This window comes from Protomyctophum parallelum, assembly GCF_964188405.1.
Source record: "Protomyctophum parallelum genome assembly, chromosome: 11".
NCBI lineage: Eukaryota > Metazoa > Chordata > Actinopteri > Myctophiformes > Myctophidae > Protomyctophum > Protomyctophum parallelum.
Window position 1 is genome coordinate 22,446,694 of NC_139707.1, and position 22,537 is coordinate 22,469,230.

General features: G+C 41.8%; 1 protein-coding gene across 1 annotated transcript in view; it reads left to right on the forward strand.

Annotated features, from left to right (window-relative positions):
• scn1laa (sodium channel, voltage-gated, type I-like, alpha) overlaps positions 1-22,537 on the forward strand; it is a gene marked incomplete at its 3' end in the record, with an annotated part of 35,891 nt that overhangs the window by 9,902 nt on the left and 3,452 nt on the right. Inside the window, exons 3-24 of the mRNA XM_083776725.1 lie at positions 528-648; positions 1,158-1,245; positions 1,333-1,461; positions 2,142-2,233; positions 3,189-3,452; positions 3,652-3,715; positions 4,269-4,410; positions 5,228-5,434; positions 6,027-6,293; positions 7,426-7,800; positions 8,182-8,314; positions 8,414-8,652; positions 8,747-8,920; positions 9,452-9,808; positions 9,962-10,438; positions 14,697-14,856; positions 15,818-15,972; positions 16,580-16,753; positions 17,606-17,728; positions 20,076-20,351; positions 20,507-20,563; positions 21,799-21,933. Of these exons, the coding sequence (XP_083632851.1) occupies positions 528-648; positions 1,158-1,245; positions 1,333-1,461; positions 2,142-2,233; positions 3,189-3,452; positions 3,652-3,715; positions 4,269-4,410; positions 5,228-5,434; positions 6,027-6,293; positions 7,426-7,800; positions 8,182-8,314; positions 8,414-8,652; positions 8,747-8,920; positions 9,452-9,808; positions 9,962-10,438; positions 14,697-14,856; positions 15,818-15,972; positions 16,580-16,753; positions 17,606-17,728; positions 20,076-20,351; positions 20,507-20,563; positions 21,799-21,933 (4,209 nt within the window). The remainder of the gene's footprint in view (positions 1-527; positions 649-1,157; positions 1,246-1,332; positions 1,462-2,141; positions 2,234-3,188; positions 3,453-3,651; positions 3,716-4,268; positions 4,411-5,227; positions 5,435-6,026; positions 6,294-7,425; positions 7,801-8,181; positions 8,315-8,413; positions 8,653-8,746; positions 8,921-9,451; positions 9,809-9,961; positions 10,439-14,696; positions 14,857-15,817; positions 15,973-16,579; positions 16,754-17,605; positions 17,729-20,075; positions 20,352-20,506; positions 20,564-21,798; positions 21,934-22,537) is intronic.

The following is a 22,537-nucleotide window of genomic DNA, read 5'->3' on the forward strand; positions in this document are numbered from 1 at the left end:
CATATATGAGTCATGACTTGATGTCAACACTTTTCATAGGAAGTGTTTAATTTATTGTTTAGTATTTGATATAGCTCTGTGGAGTTTTGTGTTGCATTGTTTAATTGTCCTCGAAGTGGTGGGAGGTTCCCTCCCCCGAGTGTGACCGAAATAGCAAAATAGCCACCATATCAACATGGTCCATGAAGATTGTGTTTTTCTGGCCCTGCAGTAATTCAGGTGTTGTCTTGGTGATGTTGTTATCCAGCTAAAGCCTTTGTACCTCACTGACAGAGAGACAAGCCCAGTGACAGTGATTTACAGGTGCTTTGTCATGAAACCATAAGCTATGACCTGTGATTTACGTATTATGCTGAAAGTTGTGCTATGCATCTTATGGTTTAACATGTGGATTGAATATGCCCTTTTAAAAGAGGAATGTTGTTCACCCTCCATATTTCTGTATAGTAATGATGAATCTCTCTCTCTCTCTCTCTCTCTCTCTCTCTCTCTCTCTCTCTCTCTCTCTCTCTCTCTCTTTCATCTAGACTTTTATAGTATTGAACAAAGGAAAGGTCATCTTTCGCTTCAATGCCACTCCAGGCTTCTATGTTCTAAGTCCCTTCAACCCTCTTAGAAGAATAGCAATGAAGATTTTGGTACACTCATATCCTTTCATTAAAGCATGAATCAGATTTAGAGTGGTTCTCAACGTTTCACTATCATTATTTCATCAAGGAAGTCCACCCACTAAGCGATTTTATTAATATATAGGACTATTCAGAACAGTATTATACAGTATTATACAAATCTATGCTCAATCTAATCTATCAACAGATAGCCAATACTTTTCAACAGGTATGGAGCAGAAAGCCATTGAAAAGCAGTAGCTGCAAACTCTGGTGTGACCGTACCCTTTTGGTGGTCTCTGGCACAAAATATTTTCCTTACAGGATCCACGCCCAAATACGTACTGTGCAATATCATTTTGGGGGTCGTGATTTACAAAATCTGTTCATCTGGTATCCTATTATCTGTATGTTGAGTGAGTAGTTTGTTACTTTGTTTACAAAGGCACCTCAACACATGTGATCAATGGATGTGTTTTATGATTGAGTGAGTGGTGTGTCATCGGTCATGTGTTTGACAATGCTGATCCTTGACAACAGCTTTCACAGCATTCAGCATATTAATCATGTGCACCATCCTTACCAACTGTGCGATTATGACCTACAATCAACAGCCAGACTGGGCAAAGAATGTAGAGTAAGTTGTCCTTGAAATAAAGCATGCATATAATTTGCAGAGCCAGTAAATTCCGCCATGCAAATTAACACATTTTGTTTCTGACAGGTACACGTTTACTGCCATCTATACTTTAGAAGCACTTGTCAAAATGTTTTCTCGAGGATTCTGTGTTGGAAAATTCACTTTTCTGAGAGACCCATGGAACTGGCTGGATTTCTGTGTCATTGTAATGGCGTAAGTATTTACTGTGGTTTGTGTCAATAAACCGCTTAAGAACTATGTTATACTTCATTGTACAATGGTGTCAAGAATAGCTGATCTACAAGTCCATAACATTCCGCAATGCAATGCCTTGTGAGCTTGTAGATCATATATTTTCACTATGTTTGAAAAAAATAATAATAATCATAATCATTTACATCTAATAATCATAATTTCATTGTACCATAAATGCATTGTATATTCTTTCACCTTAGTTGCGGTGACCTCGTTATGAATACAGCTGTATCAGTTTAGATACATCCCCATAGTAACAACTAACAAGGTCATTATAGCAACAAGGTCATTAACACAAATCCTTATTATTATAATATTGTCTCCTATGTGAATGTGTCTCTTATGTGTTTCCTATGCATACAAATCCTGTTCCCCTACAGGTTTGTAACTGAGTTTGTAAACCTAGGCAGTGTTTCAGCTCTTCGCACTTTCAGAGTGCTGAGAGCTTTGAAAACTATTTCAGTTATCCCAGGTAAGCTTACCTAGCACTTAGCAGCTATCTGCGTGTGGGATGATCCTTCCTGTGGCCACCCCCACCCCACTCTTCTTGCCACCCTCTGCACTTCTATATTGTTTTGTCATGGCGTCTGTATGTGTGATCCCTCCCTCCCAACCCCACCCTTGCCCCCTTATTACAGATATGTCACAGAGTTTGTGGACCTGGGCAATGTCTCAGCCCTCAGAACATTCAGGGTTCTCCGAGCTCTTAAAACTATCTCAGTCGTCCCAGGTGAGAGCCAGGTTAAATGGGCAGGGCTACAGTCTGTCCATCATCACATTCCATATAAGTCTCTACTCTTCTTTAACAGGCTCTGATTGATGTCATTGCTTGCTTGTCATGTCTCAATGTGAAACAGTCAAATCCAGAATGTTAATTTAACTATGAAAGTGAAATTAACACTCCAGATTTGCTGTGTAGCCATTAAAAGCAGGAATATAAAACAGCAAGAATCTTTGCGGTTTCATGCTTTTAGACATACTACTTTTCTTTTATTGTGTGTGTGTGTGTGTGTGTGTGTGTGTGTGTGTGTGTGTGTGTGTGTGTGTGTGTGTGTGTGTGTGTGTGTGTGTGTGCGTGCGTGTTTTCCCCCCATTAGAATACCCATTCTGGTGTATTGTATAGATTTAGATTTATTTTGACTGTGTAATCTATGGCATGTTTGTTGAATGGCCGGCGTTCACTTTTCCTTGCTTTTATTCCTGGCTTGGATGGATGTTTCCATGTGGCCCCTGCTTCCAACGATACAGTTCATGCCAAAGCTAAACTGTTGCATGTATACCTTGCATGCGCATACATAATAATTATAAACCATACCAAAACACAAATTGAGTTGATATGATGCATGTATTTATGTATCTTGAATTTAATGATTGTTCAACATGTGTTATATTATAGGAAGCACCACAAAGTTGTAGTAAGAATAGTGATAACAACGTTTTACTTCATGGAGTTCAAAGTATGGATATATGATGCATGTATTTATGTATCTTGAATTGAATGATTGTTCAACATGTGATATATTATAGGAAGAACCACAAATTTGTATTAAGAATAGTGATAACAAAGTTTTACTTCATGGAGTTCAAAGTGTGGATATTGTACTTTGCATACTTTGTGTTTATCTTTTTATTTTTTTATTTTTGTATACTCTTCTGATCGTAACAAATGGTACCGTCTTTGGCAGGCCTGAAGACCATTGTTGGTGCCCTGATCCAGTCAGTGAAGAGGCTATCTGATGTGATGATCCTCACCGTCTTCTGCCTAAGTGTCTTTGCCCTCATAGGGTTGCAATTGTTTATGGGCCATTTAAGACATAAGTGTGTGAAGAACTTTACTGAGTCTATGAATGACCGCTTCAATGGCACGTTTGAGGAATGGGCATACACAAATGGGACCTTTGACCAACCAATGCTGGACAATTTATGGACAGAGCACATCAATAATAACAGTAAGTCCAAGGATGTGTGGGTAGCACTCACCAACGCTGCTACTATATACAATACATGCTCTGATGAAGGCTTTGTCGTTGTCTCCTGTTTATATTGGATTCCTTGGATTTTGTGCCTTCTTTAAGTAAAAAAGACTCTTGCAACATTATTTTACCTTCAGCTATCCATGTGTTTTTTTCCCTCTACCTCTGTCCTCAGTGAATTACTACAGCCTCAAGGAGGGACGGGACCCGTTGCTTTGTGGAAATGGCACCGCAGCTGGGTATGATTTACTGTAATAAACTAGTGATTGTGTTATCAACACTTTTGAACTTTTACTTGATCTGGACTTCGACTTCTTTCCATTTTTGATTGTGAGTCTGATATTCCGTTGACATCCCCAAATCAGATTTGACAATAATAACAGATTTTGTACCTGTCAGTGTTCAACTTAATTAAAAGATAGTGGCTGTGTGTTCTTTTTTTCTTTCTTTTGTCACATGATCCCTGCATCTACCGGTACATAGTTTCATAAAAGTACAAAACAATACTTTATCACACTTTCATTTTTGCACCGCATCAAAGTGGACATACTGTAGTACATCCTTGTTGTCAGAATAATATCACTTAAATTATCACAGAAATTTGATTTCCATTGACATTATTCACACGGCAGCTATTTTGCTCTTATGTAGAGTATGACATAATAGCAAAATGGCCATTTGATTATGGACAATAGTGTGAAGTTCAAGTGACAGGGCTGCAGATGCATAGATGGAACCAAAATGTGACAAAACACCGGTGGCACCCGTTAACAGGCTTTGTAACCATTGCAGGCAATGCCCGGAGGGTTTCTTCTGTGTCAAAGCGGGAAGGAACCCAGACTACGGTTACACCAGCTTTGATTCCTTTGGGTGGGCCTTCCTCTCTCTCTTCAGGCTAATGACCCAGGATTACTGGGAACATCTTTACCAGCAGGTATGCAAGGGAAGCAGACACGCATTCTGTGACAGAGGGAACTACATATTAAGATTAGAATGCAATCTCAGTTAAATTATGTCCCGGTATCATTAAAGTACAGTTTGTAGGTTGTGCCAGCTGACTGGAACCAAGAGATATGTATTCGTCAGGTAGCACCAGCCACCACTTATATACATGTATCAGATGATATAAGAAAAGGTTTGTTTCGCTAGCAGGTGATGTAACTTCATCACTCCTCGGTCAGGATAGGGCTAGCACCACTGTTGTGGTCCAGCAATAAAATTATCAACAGGCATAGTTTGAAAAGAAAAAGAAAAAAAGCGTTTTTACATTACAATAATAGCCATGAAAGAAAATATTGTCTGTGTCCTGTTCAAACTAATTTGTTAACAATGTGCAGGTGTGTTTTGAGACAAAGATGAGTCCTGTTGTGCCATGGGCAAACAAGATGAATAGCCGTTAAAGAGATGAATGAATCACTTGAATAGGCTTGGCTTAAAATTCTACTCCCAGCAAGTACAACAAACATTATTGAACAAAGGTCTCGTGAGAGGTTTTCTATTGCACAAGGGACAATCAAGCTCAGCTGTCCTTGAGGTGAATTTATCTCTGTGCAAGAAAAAACATGCAGAAACACAGCTAAAAAGTTGCACCTGCCAAAAGGTCACAGTGTAGGATAAAGTACTGGAGCCAGCCAAACAGTTTTTTCAGTGATTGACAGTAATTATTTCTATAACCTGCTCAATTAGACATTTGCCGAATGAATAAAAAAAGTTATACAAATAACATATTCGCAACTGTGTCTTCCCTGCAGACGCTGCGAGCGTCTGGAAAGACCTACATGATCTTCTTTGTGCTGGTAATATTCCTGGGTTCCTTCTACCTGGTCAATCTGATATTGGCAGTGGTGGCCATGGCCTATGATGAGCAGAATCAAGCCACCATTGAGGAAGATCAGCAGAAAGACTTGGAGTTCCAGGCCATGTTGGAGCAACTGAGGAAGCAGCAAGAGGATGCTCAGGTACAGTATTAGGCCACGGAGCCCCATAACTCTGACAGTTACAGACTGGTAAGGGTCCATTTGGTTCTCAAACATTTATATTTCCCTAATTGCCCTAATTTGCTATGCATATTAGGCCACAGACCCCCAGACCTCTCAGAGTGACAGACTGGTTTGAGATAATTTAGCTGGGGACCCTCTAAATCCCCCTCACTGACCCCTAGGGTCCTTGGACCACTCTTTGAGAATACTGGCAGGTTCAAAAGATTATTGCCCACAGTCTCTACCTCTTTGGATGTGCACCATTTACAGATGTCTTAATTTATTGTTCATCCAGGGTGCTCACCTTTACAAACCGATACTAATTTGTACAACATCGCTCAACAGAATTGAATAATCATACATTGAAAACTGTGTTTTTGTCACTTCTCCACACTAATTATCCATAATGTATAAATGATGGATATGGGGTCAGGACAGCTAGGCCTTTTTGGGGAGGGGTCAGATAAAAATATGGACTTAGGTGACCTTCACACTAGAAAGCTTTACTGCGATTAACATTGTGTGTGTGTTTGTGTGTGTGTGTGTGTGTGTGTTTCTCTTTCTCTGCCAGGCAGTGGCAGCTTCAGCTGCTGAAAATGGGGAGGTCATTGATGGAGACGGTGTGACAGGAAGTTCCTCCGATGCCTCCAAGCTCAGCTCCAAGAGCGCCAAAGAGAGACGCAACCGACGCAAGAAAAGGAAGGAAGTGGAGGGAAAACTGGGCGATGAAAAGTTTCCTAAATCCGAATCGACTGACAGTATAAAGAAGACTCGATTTCGATTCTCCATGGATGCGAACCTGCTCTCATATGACATGAAATGCTCCTCTGCACATCAGGTTTAGTATCTGTTTGATAAAAGACCCCAGTATTCAGAATTGTCCAGTGTTTTATGTAATGTCAATCCATACATTTCAGTTAACTATTCATCCAACTTTGTGTAATGTGCTGGCTGGCCAGAGTCATACTTTGTCGACGCATTGTGAGCTTGGAGGTCGGCTATTCCCTGTCTTTCTCTGCGAGACAGCATCGCGCAGGGGAGCAGAAATGAGGCCTAACTGTAGTCCCGGCATACCCATTTCCTGTTCCGGTCCATTGTCCCATAGCTTTGTTTGATTGGCTCGTCTCGAGATTTGAACAGGACACACAACTGACACCTTTTTGTGTGTTTCAAATCTGCAGCCAAGCCAATCAAATGAAGCTATGGGAAAACTTACCTGAACAGTACGCCACCTTATGGAAACCATTACTACAGTTAGAATATTTCATTGTTTGCCATGCTACCTTAAGTACACTGTCAAACTCAATAAACACTGTTGTAATTAAATTAAGGAATAACTACATAGGCTGGCCAAACAAAGTCTGATGATTGCATGTTGCTGCGCACTAAACATTTAGTTCAATATTTCAGCAGCGTACATTGTTCCGCCCTATCATTTGCTCTACCACCAGCTTTACGACAGACTGATTTAAAGAACATTGCGATGTCAGATTGGTTAACGCAAATCTATCATCATGATGTATCGGCCACTAACATGATGAGATGACTTATGCTGCCAAAGGAACAATGTTTGTCATCTCCATCATCATCATCATCATCTGCATCAACATCACCAAGATGGCTGTTTTCATTTCGCCCAGATTGTTCATCTCTTTTCATTGCTTTGTATCATCACCTTCATCTTCATATACTCTCATCTTAATTATGAACTTCATCATCATTATCACCATTATCCATATCCTTTTTTGTAGAATCATCACCAATCGTCTTGTACTGTACTGTACTGCATTTTCCTTGAGTTATTTCTTTGACACGTCTCTTCATGGAATGCAAATGTTTGCATACAAAGGTCATCATCATCTATAAAGGGCTGTATCTGTCCTCATCGCCATCGCCCCCCCCCTTTTTTTTGTTGCTTCGCTCACAACATATATCAGTGAAAACCAGTGAAGAATGTCTCTCTCTCTCAGTCCTTCTTGAGTATCCATGGACCACTACTCTCGCCCCGACGGAGCAGTCACGCCAACCTTTTCAGTTTCCGCGGCCGTGCACTCGACATGGGCTCTGAGAACAACTTTGCAGACGACGAGAACAGCACCCTCGGGGACAACAACAGTCGGAGGGGCTCCCTGCTGCTGCCGCGGAGACGCGACCGCCGCAGCAGCAGCAGCGTGAGCCAAAAGAGCTACTTATCCCATGTCCTGCATCCACCCAACGGGATGAGGCACAGTTCAGTGGACTACAATGGGGTCGTGTCCCTGGTGGGCGGGGCATCACTCCCTACATCCCCCGTGGGACTTCTCCTGCCTGAGGTGACCGTAGACACAGCATCTAGTGATGACAGTGTAAGGAAGTGGCATTTTTGGCCTTTGTCATCAATGTGCATACAGTGTGATTTTTTTTATCGCCTCCTCCCCCTTCACTATTTTGATATATTTTATACGTTTTGCAAATGTACCCATTTAGTGAGTGGCATAATTTCTTTAAAATGTTACTGTTGAACGGATCTGGTATTCTTTTGAGGGTATACGCACACTCTAAGGCCTTCATTTCTGTGCTGTTGTTTATTTTTGTCTCTTGTTTTTGCGTGGTGTAGCTCTGCTACTGAGTCTGACACAGATCAATGAAGCATTCCTTTATTTTTATTCATTCGTCCATGAAGGTGAATGTAATTGCAAAACTTGTAATGTGCTGGTTGTAACACATGCAATGTATCTAATCTCTAGGATGACACCGCCGACACAGAGGATGGGGAAGGCAAATGCAGAACTTGCTCCGAAACGATGGACTTCATGGACAGCCCACAGGCCAGACAAAGAGCGTATAGTGTAGCTAGTGTTATAACGGATACTATCGAGGGTGGGTAACATACCATCCTGACACCGACCACATGATGACTTTCATCATATTAAAAAACACAACTGATAATACATGAATACTTTCTTCTTTGTGCACCAGAACTTGAAGAGTCAAGGCAGAAATGTCCTCCTTGTTGGTTCAAGTTTGCCCACACATTTCTAATATGGGAATGTTGTCCAAGATGGATGAGGATAAAGAAGAAAGTTCAAGTGGTTGTGATGGACCCATTTGTTGACCTCGCCATCACCATATGTATTGTCCTAAACACGATGTTCATGGCCATGGAACATCAACCAATGGATCCCAATTTCTCCAAAATGCTCTCTGTGGGGAATTATGTGAGTGCAGCTGTTGTCTGTTCTTTTAAAATGTTCATTGCAAACACACATGAATTAGTCCCATTAAAATCTAGGAATTTTCTTTTTTATTTAGGTGTTTACTGCCATCTTCACTGCTGAAATGGTCTTCAAGCTCATTGCTTTGGACCCATACTACTATTTTCAACAGGGATGGAATGTTTTCGATGGTATAATCGTCGGCTTTAGCTTGATGGAGCTTTGTTTGTCCAACGTTCCTGGAATGTCCGTCTTGAGGTCATTCCGATTGGTAAGAGCAACCTTCATGCCAATGGCTGGGTTTCCTGAACGCATTTAGTGTAAGACTTGTAGTGCCGCACATGCTCAGATGCCCTCTAGGCCGCACACAGAAGCCTATGTGAACATAGACATTCCGTGCATAGATGTGCCACGCAATGGTAGGCCTCAGGCCTAGTATGGTAGACATCAGGCCTCAGGTCTACCACTCTGAAATTTAATTGAATAATATTTGGACTATATATATATATATATATATATATATATACTGTCCAGCAGTCCAAATATTATTAAATTACATTTCAAAATGGTAGACCTGAGGCCTGAGGCCTACCATTGCGTGGCACATCTATGCACAGAATGTCTATGTTCACAGGCTTCTGTGTGCGGCCTAGAGGGCATCTGAGCATGTGTGGCATTACAAGTCTTACACTAAATGCGTTCGGGAAACCCAGCCAATGCCAAATATGTTCAGGTAGATTCGTTTTGAGATCATACATCAAAACTGATCTGTGTTTCTCCCCCCCCCTCCCCACACACACAGCTGAGAGTATTCAAGCTGGCAAAATCATGGCCGACCCTCAACATGCTGATAAAGATCATTGGGAACTCAGTTGGGGCTTTGGGGAACCTGACTCTAGTGCTGGCCATCATCATGTTCATCTTCGCTGTGGTGGGCATGCAGTTGTTTGGCAAGAACTACTGGGACTGTAGGTGCAAGATCTCCGAAGACTGCACGCTGCCCCGCTGGCACATGCACGACTTCTTCCACTCGTTCCTCATCGTGTTCCGGGTGTTGTGTGGCGAATGGATCGAGACCATGTGGGACTGTATGGAGGTGGCCGGACAGACCATGTGCCTCATCGTATTCATGATGGTCATGGTCATCGGCAACCTGGTGGTACGTTGTTTCTAAGCATTGCTTTTGCATTCATGGTTGTATCTTTGTAACTTTTCTTCTTACTTATTTAGCTTTTTTACCAATTACCACCTTATGTTATTAAATTATCTTTCTTCTTAAATAAACGATTAACTTGATGTCATTTTGTGACAGGTGCTGAACTTGTTCCTGGCCTTGCTGCTGAGCTCATTCAGTGCCGACAACCTCACAGCGAACGACGACGACACTGAAATGAACAACCTGCAGATTGCCATTGGACGAATCCACAACGGCGTCGCCTTCGTCAAGTCCCTGCTTCGCCGCTCCTGCCGCAGCGTCTGTTGCAGGAAGCGACGGCAGAACAAGTGCGAGGACAAAACCCTGGATGACCTCCAGCGACCTTTATCGCACAACCACACCACTGTGGATGTCATCAAGGACTTTTCCAAGAACGGCAATGGGGACGTTACAGGAGTGGACAAGAATGGAGACAAGTACATAGTCAAAACCATGAGTGACGATTCCATCATGTCCTTCATCCATAATCCCAGTGTTACGGTAACTGTCCCCATCGCTGACGTTGAGTCGGACTTTGAGAATCTTAACACGGACGACATCAGCAGCCTCTCCTCTGATATAGACGGAAGCAAAGTGGTGAGCATGCTTTAATTTCTTAACCTTAACCCCCCTATATTGTTCCTTGTACAACAAATATAGAAGAATAGCCTATCTACAAAATCTACAAGCTCACATGCGTTGTGAGCTTGTAGATCTACTATTTTCACCGTATGTTCGCCAATTTTCATACAAAGTTAGCCTATTTTGCCCAATCTTTTTCCTATTGTGTACATGCCCAGAATAGGGACACAAGGGTTCATATAGAATTCCATGACCAATATGAAAACTAAAAGTATTGATCATGTCCATGCATGCTGTGCTTAAGAGTTAACTACACAACTAGAAATGAGGCCTATCAGAGCCAGATAAAGGGGAGTCAGTGTTGTCTGTGTGCGTATGCGGATGAGTGCGTGGCATGGGTCAGTACTAAGGTGCATACTTCCGTGCACATGTGTGTGTTAAGTGTGTGTTGTACACAGAGTGATTTCAGTACTGTCTGTGGTTCTAGGCGGATGCGTCTGTTGTTTTAGATAAGTCGGATGTTAAATGGCAGTGGTCATGTTGAAGCACTTAGCCCACTGTCCATGGCAACAAGAGGATGAGCATGTGACATGCCGTCTCCCCTGGAGACTCCATATACCAAGACCCTTTAACGAGGAGAGGCCACAGACACAGGAAAATACCAGTGTTCAGATTACATTATTTGCCATTTAAGTCTGAGTGCTTGAGAGCTGCATCCTCCTCTTAAGAGGGCTGTTTGCTTTGTTTCTGATTTATAATTTGTCGTATGGTGGTGTTGCAAGCCGAAAATAGCCGATCTGCAAGCTTACAACATGTGGCATCGCTGTGCGTTTGATACACGACACTGTCGTACAATGGAGTATGAATAAAGCATGTCACTCATCATGGCACTATCTGTTGGTAGTTGCTGACTGCCACATGTTTTCAGAACAGTTTCATTGAGTCTCTTTAAATCTTTTGATTATAACCAAAGCGTTATTTGGCAACGCCTTGTATGAATTGTAATGCGTTTAACTCCTTTTGTTACTGCTGCTGCTTCACAGATGCTTTCCAGATTTTCAGTGAAAGGAAACTTGTGTAAGAACACTTTAATGTCCATAACACTAACTACTGACCACAGTCACATGGAAGCCATTTTGCATTCACACCAGACTATGGAGTAGGGGTGGTTAATAGGCGTATATCTAATGTGCGGCTGAGTATAGACATGGTAACGCCCCGCCTGCCTCTGATTAGCCTAACGACACTGCCCGTCTTGACTGTACCTGGATAGTCTGATCTGTGGTGGAAAATAATGCAAGTATACGGTATCGGTATGATGATACAAGAGAACTGCCTGTAACTTGTACGTTTTCTTTTTGTAGAAGAGGCAAACTAATATTGTTTATGCCGTTTGCTTTGATTGAGTGATTGATTGAACATGTACGCCGTAAACACAAAGTGTTTGTGATTATTGTGTAATGTATTTGTATGTGTAAACGTGAAACGTTATTGTACTGTAAAAAGGTCTCTTTTCCCTTCACCTTTATCCTTTTTAGTATAATATTAATTTACTATAATTAGATTAATACACGATAATCAACATTAACACTTTATTTAGAAGTACACACTCAAATCAAAGCATAGTACATCGTACAAGTGTGTTAAATCAATTATTCAATCAAAGCAAACGGCATGCAATACAAGTTAGTTACAAGGCTGCATTCTGTCTCACGTGCCAAGCTGTCTCTTGTATTATTTTCCCACCACGGAGTAACCTCGCATCTCGGAGGACAGTCAAGACGGGCAGTGTCGGTAGGCCAATCAGAGGCAGGCGGGGCGTTTCCATGTCTATACTCAGCCGCACATTAGATATATGCGGTAAATAGGTTTCCCACTTGAGTATTATGTTAGAGCAAAATGGCAGCTGTATAAATGTGGTCAATGGTGATTGTCTATCCAACTTTCACCTTTTCATTGGATTGCTCAGCTTTCTTTGTGTGACCGTATACTTTAGCGTACTTATCTCCTCCTCCTCCTTAACTTATTTGGTTTTGCAGCTGTTGTGATGCTGTGAGCTAGTTTTATTGATTTTCATTTCATTTATATTCATTTTACCAAACCCCCGTTCAAATGAACAAGCAGCACCACTAACTTTATGACTAGGATTTATAATTGCTTTATTCTATTTGTTTTGTTTGTTTTGTTGAGGAGGGAGGAGATAGTGGGCAGTCATTGATCACAAGGAACAATGAGTTTTGCTTAGTGACATCATAATTCATGTACCAACTCGTGGCATTTTCATTTGAGCACTCATTTCCAAATCAAGTTAGTCCCAGTATATTTAAGAATTAGGATTCTTAAAATGTGTTTAATGTGCTGAATTCGGGTATAGTATATGACGTTTTACTAAACTAATATTAAACTAATAACTAAATAAGAAGAGCTGTAACTTAAATAATGTTTAATTTCGCTCAAATCAAATCAATGTGTACTGTAAAGAACAGAATGGATAGAAGGAAGCTTAAGTGTAGCTGAAGTCTTCAGGATGGCACGTTGAGTTTTAGTGCTTACACTATATCATAGTAGCATGCTTACATCATTCCCTGTTCTACATTAGCTGGTCCCTGGACAGCTCAGTATTGCTGCATTCTCCAGGAAGGCATTCAGGCTGCATTCATCTCAAACCTATTAGCTGACACACCCTAAGCAAAGTACACAACAGGAGGTTGAGGGAAAGACCATGTATTATAGCTGCTGTATAATACCGACAGTGTTTATGTTACCAAACCTTTCGTCAATCAAGATTCAAATGCGATCCGTATAATATTCTTTTATCACTTACGGTCCTAGTGTAGTCCTAGCCTGATATTATTTATAGTACAGGCTGTAGTATGCTGATGATCCTATAGTTCAATATATATAATTATTGTGTGACGAAAAACTGTCGAAAAACCACAATCGTTTATTTAAAGCCCTATAGGAAGTACTGTAACTTGATTGACTCACCTTCACTTTTATTCAATTAAAGTCCTAAGTTATCTTGTCTGAGAGTGTTGAATTTCACAGTTCTGTGATGCAGACTCCTTAATGCTCTTTGCTCTCCATGACCAGGTGCAGAGCATTGTTTTTCAGATGTTAAAGGGATAGTTCAGATTTTTTTAACTTAAGTTGTATGAAATACTTTCCATTCATATAGTGGTTGCAACTGTATTAATTGATTGCCCGAGTCCCGTGGTGGGAGTTCTGCTCTGGTTTTGGTCAATATTAAGTAGTTCCGGTCATTTTGTGGGGGGCACTGGGGCCACGCAGTAAAAGTAAATGAATCCACAAAACAAACGTAATTTGTATTGTTGACCTATTTCTAAAATATTAGCGCGACTTTCGTTCAACTTTGACCCCTCTATCACATGGAACTATTATTTTGGGCATTGTGATATGGACACAAAAAACATAGTTCCGTGTGATAGAGGGGTAAAAAAATAATGAAAGTTGCACTAATATTTTAGAAATATAACAATACAAATAACGTTAGTTTTGTGGATTCATTTACCTTTACTGCGTGGCCCCCAGTGCCCCCCACAAAGGAACTACTTGATATTTCACCAAAACCAGAGCAGAGCTCCCACCACGGGACTCGGGCAATCAATTAATTGCAACCACTATATTAATGGCAAGTATTTCATACAACTTAAGTTAAAAGAATCTGAACTATCCCTTTAAGCTAAGGTGCCTTAGCCATAGCATCAAATCAAAGACATTCTCATCTAATGTTCAGAAACCTTTGGGTTACTTTAGTAACCTCAGTTAGATAAGTGACTCGAAGGAGAGTCATATGGGGTCCAGCCACCCCATATGACTCTGTGAATCCGTTTTGTAATGTATCATTACAGAAGGTGCTAATTCTTTGGTTAAAAAAGGTACCAGACGTGAAAATACTGGAGCATATCCCATCACGCTTGATTGAACCATTTAGTGACTTCATATCCATGACACATCTACTGCAACTGAAATTAAAATTTAAACCAGTTTTCACTTGACGTTGAATGCTAAATGTCCATCAGCATGTATTGTTGCACGGAATGAGGTGACTCTTGTTGAAAAGATGTGGATTCTGCTTACAGTAGATATAAGCAAGTACGGTAGTCTTACATTACAGTGACCCATGGTAACAGATGTCCAGACTTATTTACATGAGTTCAGTGCAGTTATCAGCAGGTATTCAAGGTGGCATATTAAATGCACCGATGTTTTAATTGTCAGAGTTAAATATACTGTGTGGCACCAACAGCTGATGATGGATGGTGAGATGAATGGTGAGGAAGACGATGAAGATCAGAACAGCTCCTCTGAAGGCAGCACAGTGGACATCAAGATGCCAGGGGAAGGAGGGGAATCCCCGGACCTTGAGCCGGAAGAGTCCATGGATCCTGACGCCTGTTTTACAGATGGTGAATAGCACAAATCGACCATATTTCTATTCTTCCTGTCCAGTTTATACTCTTCCTTTTCCCCCTCTAGCTCTACACCGAAAATAGCCAATTTTCTAGCTGACACTCTGCCGCAATGTGACAATTCGTGAGCTTGTTGGTCGGCTGTTTTCACCAAATCTTTGCTTATTGTGACTGTTAGGTAAATCTGGATAAAACCTTTAAAAACCATATCCAGTCAACCAGTGGAAAAATGTATAATTGTTAAAAGTCAAATCTTGATATTACAGGAAAAATAGGGAACTGTCACTTTAAGACCCATGCAGTCAATGTGACTTAAGAAAACATTACATTACATTGCTTGATGATCAAGATGGCGTCACAGTTGTTTTTCTGTTGTGATTGGACGAGGACAGAGTTCATGTCCCGTGATGACAGATGATCCGGATGTAGTGATGACCGATCCAGAGCTGGCCTAATCCTATTGGCCAGACGAGGGATGATGTGTTCTGGCGACGAGGAAGTAGTCGAAGCATAAAGGACGCTGTTGTTATAGCAACCTGTAGATAGAGCCCTGACTTAACCTAATAGTAACAGCTGACCTATCCTCATGCAAAAAACACTTTTCTCTGTCGTCTGGCAAACCCTGTTCATATCAGTTTGTTGTACATTCCACTAGGAGAGTGACACCGTAACAATATCAAGACTGGCAGAGTGGGGACAAACACATTATGATGAACTAGGATGGTAATAACAAGGTCACTGCAAGACAGGGACTAGACCAAAACAAAGACTGAATCTGAAATGATTACGGGCTTCTGTCTAACAGGACATGGAAGATGAAGATGAAATATGACAAAATTATTTAAAACTAATCTTAAATGTAGTTCCATCAGTGACATGCCCAGAATAGGGACACCAGGTTTCATGTAGTGAGCCAGCCCAGAACCCCATCTCACCCTGTACCTTTGTCTCTTCTCAGGCTGTGTGCACAAGTTCCAGTGTTGCCAGGTAAATGTTGAGGTGGGACGGTGGAAGATGTGGTGGACACTGAGACAGACTTGCTACAAGATAGTGGAACACGCGTGGTTCGAGAGCTTCATCATCTTCATGATTCTCCTGAGCAGTGGGGCACTGGTAAGTCTGAGTGATTCATGGTATTTTGTGGTGTCTGTGATTACTCTCATCTCACGCACGCACGCACGCACGCACGCACACATGCACGCACACACGTCACACACACACACAAACTAGCCTACTGTACATAGCCTTTGAAAGTGTCAATGTGGAAAATCAATCACAAAAAAAGCTCCCATGGAGCCATGCTGCCGTCGGAAGATTAGGCACATCAGAGAAGCATTCGATAACAAAAGTGTAATCCTTTATCGTTATTGTCACCCGACTAGTTTGTTCGAGAAAGTTGAACAAGCGCGTGCTGAAATTTGAACAAACAAATATGAACTGTGACTGTGTGAGGGGGAGGCGAGGCGGGGGAGGGGAGCTACGGTAGTGTGGAGTGTAGGCTGGGAGCTCAGCTGACTAGTCAGACGCGTGCGTGCGTGTGTGCGTGCGTGCGTGCGGCGTGTGTGTGTGTGTTTGTGTGTGTAGTACTGTGTACATTACAATATGGTCAAACATTGTATAAACATATTTGAATTAATTAATAATAGAGCCAAGCAAGTTGTATTATTCAGTGTCCCGGTGAGTCGGTGAGACTTCTTACTTCGCTCATATTCCCATTCAGGCATTTGAAGACGTTTACATAGAGAGGAGAAAGACTATTAAAACCGTGCTGGAGTATGCGGACAAAATCTTCACTTACATCTTCATTCTGGAGATGCTGCTGAAGTGGACGGCTTATGGATTTGCAAAATACTTCACCAATGCCTGGTGCTGGTTGGACTTCCTCATTGTAGACGTAAGTACGCCCTCCCCCACCCCTCACCACCTCCCCCCTAAAAGCAAGTCTCCACTTAGCACCAACACATGGGAGAACAGAAATGTTCACTGTCATTTGATTGATTAATTGATTGATTGATTATTTTATTAGACAATAACAAATGCAAAACAGTACATGGTACAGTCAAAGCACATTTATCCAAAAGCACCGAAAAAAGACCCTGCGGTCTTGTTTCCATTCGGGTCCCATGCATTCATTCACAACACGATGACAGTAATCGAGATACCTCAAAAGCATGATAACTATTTACAGGTGTAAGTACCAAAAAATCTAAATAAAAATAAATCACTCTGAGGGGGGGTATAGGGTGGTTGGGCAGTCATCTTCTCTCCTTTTGATCCGCTGACATTGATAGGTGATTTTTCAGACCGGTTTTAAAGGAAGCCAGTGATTTGTTTGTTTTGAGGGAAGGGGGCAGGGCATTCCACACCTGAGTGGCAGTGCTGTGGAAAGTGAATTTACCCATTATTTGTTCTATATGTGTGTGGCACCAGATCATTATTTATACTCCCTCTAGTGTTGTGGCTGTGAGAGTTGCTCACCTTTGTGAGGTGAGCAACCTTTGTCATGCCTATATTTTAAGCAGTTCCATTGACTTATCGTGTGTGTGTGTGTGTGTGTGTGTGTGTGTGTGTGTGTGTGTGTGTGTGTGTGTGTGTGTGTGTGTGTGTGTGTGTGTGTGTGTGTGTGTGTGTGTGTGTGTGTGTGCCTGCGTGCCTGCGTGCGTGCGTGCGTGTGTGTGCGCACGTGCGCGTGTGTGCGTGCATGTGTGTCTGTGTGCGTGCGTGCGTTAATGTGTTTGTGTTCCAGGTGTCAATGGTCAGCTTGGTAGCCAACGCCATTGGATATTCAGAACTCGGCCCTATCAAGTCACTCAGGACCCTAAGAGCGCTGAGGCCCCTGAGAGCCCTGTCACGGTTTGAGGGCATGAGAGTAAGAGCCCCCCACCCCATACTCCCGCCCTCACCCAACCCCCCTATCACAGCTCACATCGTCATAGTGTTTCATGTCACTGTCTGTCACCCGAGCACGAGTGTGCTGTAGACAGACAAAGAGCAGCAACACAAATGAGCTTTGCTGCAGTGCCATCCTATAAAATAGTATGTAATTCAAAGCATGGAATTGAGACATTCCTATTCTTTCCTTTTCCCTCTGCTCCAGCTGTCATGGTTGACCTAACAATTTGTCTTTAAAAGCGATCTCGAGCTTTGGTAGAGTCTTGGGTTATTATGTCTACCCGATCGGCATAATAATATGTCAAGTGAAAATATTGTCCATTCATTTTGCGATTTGCCATTTACTGACATTGTACTGTATTTGGGGAAATTGGAAACACGTCTCAAAATTACACCTTTAACACATACATGGTGATAAATAAATCTGATTCTGACAATATATGTACAATTAAAAGTCCTGGTACCTTCATTTTGTCCAGCTACTGGCTAATTTTGTTGTGCTGGAGAACTTCTGTCATGTCTCTTTTATAAGAGAAGCCGGTTCACCCTAGAGTCAGGCGTGGCGATATCGTAGAGGCAGTAGAGCTGTAGAGGCAGTTGCCTCGGGGCCCGCGGGGGAAGGGGGGGGGGGGGTGGAGGGCCCGCCCGGCCGGCCACTCCGATGCGTGGTAGTAAACTGTATACTCTCTCTCTCTCTCTCTCTCTCTCTCTCTCTGGCTCTCTCTCTCTCAAACACACACTGTTAAGAGTTTAATACCGCGACTAAGACTACATTTCCTGTCAATAATAAGCAGTGTAAAATGTAGTTCATTGGGAGGTAAAGGGCCCTTCACGGCGCAGGCAGGAAATGGCTGCACGTTAGAGTACAGACGGATTTACTCGGCCGGTCTGTCCAGTGTGGCATGTTGTTAGCCCTGCTCTGCAATCGCCTGATAAAGTTGAGTTTTTAGTCTTTGAACAGTCAAAACAAGACATAAAATTATCACAGGCATTTTCATAGTAAGGGAGGCCCGGGCTGTCAATCTCGCCTCAGAGCCCATGGAACATTCTACCTCCACTGCCTAGAGTCTAGGCCCGGGTGAACCAGCTTCTCTTAAAGAGACTTTGACCGTCTACTCTAGACAGTAAGTTCTGACCAATAAGACCAGACTCCTACTGTAGTTCTTTGAATAGGGACTGGGGAGCCATAAATCTAATGTTCTGACATGGTTATTATCAGCTACATCTTACATTTCAGAACATTGTTGAGTTGTGCAGTATACAACATTCATCAAAACATGCCTTCAAATTTGCCTGGGTAGCTAGCTATTCAACACAAGGATCTAACAAAATTCAACATCGCTTCAGCTGTAATAGCTGTTACATGGCAGATTACCTCACAAGTTGATTGCTTAGTTCCCAAATTGCATTGTAACAGAACAACAGTGATGCTTCATGTTATTCTTTGAATGACTCTGCAACTTGTATATCAAAGCTACAAAAACATGCATTAATATGGCACAGACTATAGTGTAACTAGTGTAATACAAGCCTGGTCTGAACAAGGGTTGATAACTTATGTAATTGTTGGGGGGGGGAGGGTTGCTGGCTGCTGAAATCAATGGAGCTGCTATTGATTGGCTGGGAGAATGTTGTGGTTGTCTAGATTCGCAGCCCTGCTATCATGATGATGGTCTCTCCTCACGTGGTGAATTCCCCCGTCCGCATGAATGGCTTTCATTTACATTTCCGCCCCTGCGCCTCTGAAGCTGCACTGTTGGGATGTTTGTTGCTGGGTGCCTTTAAACTTATTCTTTCTCTATATGTGTTTGTTTTGTTCTTCATTTACAGTAAACAAATTGTTGTGACTTCCTCCTGCCTCTACAAGGTTTTTCTGTTTTGTTGTGTTCTACCATGCAATTGTAACCAACCAAAAAAAGAAAAAAAGAAACTAAAAAAAGAGAAAATACAGTACACACCACATGCAACAGGCATATAATATACACACATATATGATGCATATAGTTCGATTAGTTTCCACCCTCCTTTCCTCATTCTTTCCCAAAGCTTTTACCTTGCTGGTGTCAATGGCGTGAATGAGCTGTGCTGTTATGTAATGCTTGTGACGAGCTCATGCCGATATACTGTTTGCTGCTGTTAGATGTTTTACTCTTGTGTTTTCCTATTCTCACCATTACCAAAATATGATGTACATCAGCACTATACAGCACAAATCTGAGTTAGAGTGAAATCTCTAATTTTGCTTTCTCTCCACCCAGGATTTGTGCTGTGTAGCGATGGCTGGCTCGACATAGTGTGAACAGTGTTCCTGTGTTACTGTGCAGGTGGTTGTCAATGCCCTGTTGGGAGCCATCCCTTCCATCTTCAACGTGCTGCTGGTGTGTCTTATCTTCTGGCTGATCTTCAGCATCATGGGGGTCAACCTGTTTGCGGGGAAGTACTACCACTGTGTCAATGTGACCACGGGAGTGAGTTTCCTCCCGACGGAGGTCGCTAATAAGACAGAATGCCTCAGACTGGGAAACAAAACCGGTCGCTGGAAGAATGTCAAGATCAACTTTGACAATGTTGGCGCGGGTTACCTTGCACTGCTGGAAGTGGTGAGTATGTCACATAAGATTGATAGTATTTGTCATACTATTCTTGGATGGGCAAGTTTATTACATTCTAAAATATGTACTTTACATTCTAAAGTACATATTTTAAATAATGAAACAGTATTTTTATAAATTATATTTTTTTGTTGTCTATACAGGCAACATTCAAGGGCTGGATGGATATTATGTATGCTGCTGTGGACTCTCGCGGTTTGGTACTTATATTTACATATTTTGACAGCCTGTTTAGTGGACCAACTGCAATCTAGCATGCTAATGGTCTTACTTATTTACTCTGCAATTATTGGCCCCTATCATCTTACATAGGGTTGTCCCGATCGGATTGGGTGATCGGAAATCGGATCGGGAGCAAAATAAACATGATCGGGACATCTCTAATCTTACACATACATTTAGGTAAAGTAGCCTTTGGAATCAACAGTTCCTAAGCCAAGCTTTTCTCCTATTCCTGTAGTATGAGGTAGCTTGATGTACAAGTACAAGATGTACTGGACATATCCCCAAACCCTTGATGCCAAGCAGGAAGCCATTGGGTAAAATTTTTATAGCCTGGTATGTCTTGGCCAGGGATTGAACCTAGACAGTGTTTTCAGTCTTATTGAAACTCTTCATACTTGAGATATTTAAGTTTCAATAAACAAATACATATTATACATAATATATAATATAATGTAATACATTGTAGAATTATTATTATCATGGGATCCCCTAGTAGGCCTAACCAGCTAGCAATCTCCTAAACACCTACAGTAGCAATCCTAGTCAGCTCTGAGTGCCCAAAAGCCCAAACCACACCAAAGGGGTCGGGTTGCGACAAAACGTTTTTCTTAAAGTAGACCATACCAATGCAACTCATTGCAACTCAATGAGTTCCATTGGTGTGGTTTACCTTAAAACTGTTTTGTCCCAACCCGACCCTTTGGTGTGGTTTGGGCTTAACAGCCCCCTACTCTAGATACCACCATCAACGCATGCTCGTGACATCATCATCATACCTGGAAGTTATACGGGAGCGTCGCCTACTGAGTGGCAAAAAACGACTTTCTGGCCTTGACAGCCCATACATCCAAACAGAAAAGTCCCATCTGATTGCCTTAAAGATGTTAAACCCACTTTGCCACTCACTTTTCCACTCAATTTGCCTGCGGGCCGGCAGTTGAATCCTGTATATCAACTCCACTATTGCAAAACCTTTGTACTTAAAGTTGTTGTTTTAAGTCCTACCCTGGATCCCAATGCAAGCGTCAACATTTCTACTGTTGATAGTCAGATGAGATAAAGTTTTGTTCATTAAAACAAGTTATGGATTGCTGCTTTAATATCAGTTTGGTAGTTTTGGTAGTCTTTGCATTTGTATCTGAAATAAATATACACTGTCTGTCATGTTAAAATTCTGTTCCTTTGCATTGTCTCTGTTGTGTCTTGTCAGGATGACCAACCTGAGTATGAGATTAATCTCTTCATGTACACATACTTTGTGGTATTCATCATCTTTGGAGCCTTCTTCACACTCAACCTTTTTATTGGTGTCATCATAGACAACTTCAATCAGCAGAAGAAAAAGATAAGTGTACAATCCGATTATTTGTTTTATATTACTGTAGATTATGTGCCTTTCTATTATGCACTTCTAGACATTTGTAATAATATTGTAGAAGAATCCAGAGGAGTTACTAGAAAAAGTGCCCCTCGGGGGACAGGTCTCCACCAGGGCAGGTCAGGTCGTGGCGTCCTGGTGGCGCTATAATAGGCCAATGTGAAAAGGGTGCCATTTCTTCTTACGCCCTGGATGGCAATTGGATGATTTGAGGCATTATGTTCCAAAAATGTGTTTTGCAAAGGTCCACCTGTTGGTGGCGCTATAACAGGCCAATGTGAAAAGGGTGGGATATATTCCTCAGCCTAGTAGAAAAGTATGTGAAAGATTTCACGTAAATTGCATGCTGCTTTCATGATTTGAGGCTTTTTGTTCAAAACGGGCAAATCCTGCAAACTTTGAAAGCCGATGTTAGCCAATTAGGATGGAATATGAAATATCCGACAGATCCGTCTTGAACACATGACTATAGAGATAGTGTGTAACGATTTGCGGGAGTTTTTGATAGAATCTGGAGGAGTAATATATAAAAAAACGTTTTTCAAAAGTTAGTCTCCTGGTGTCGCTATAA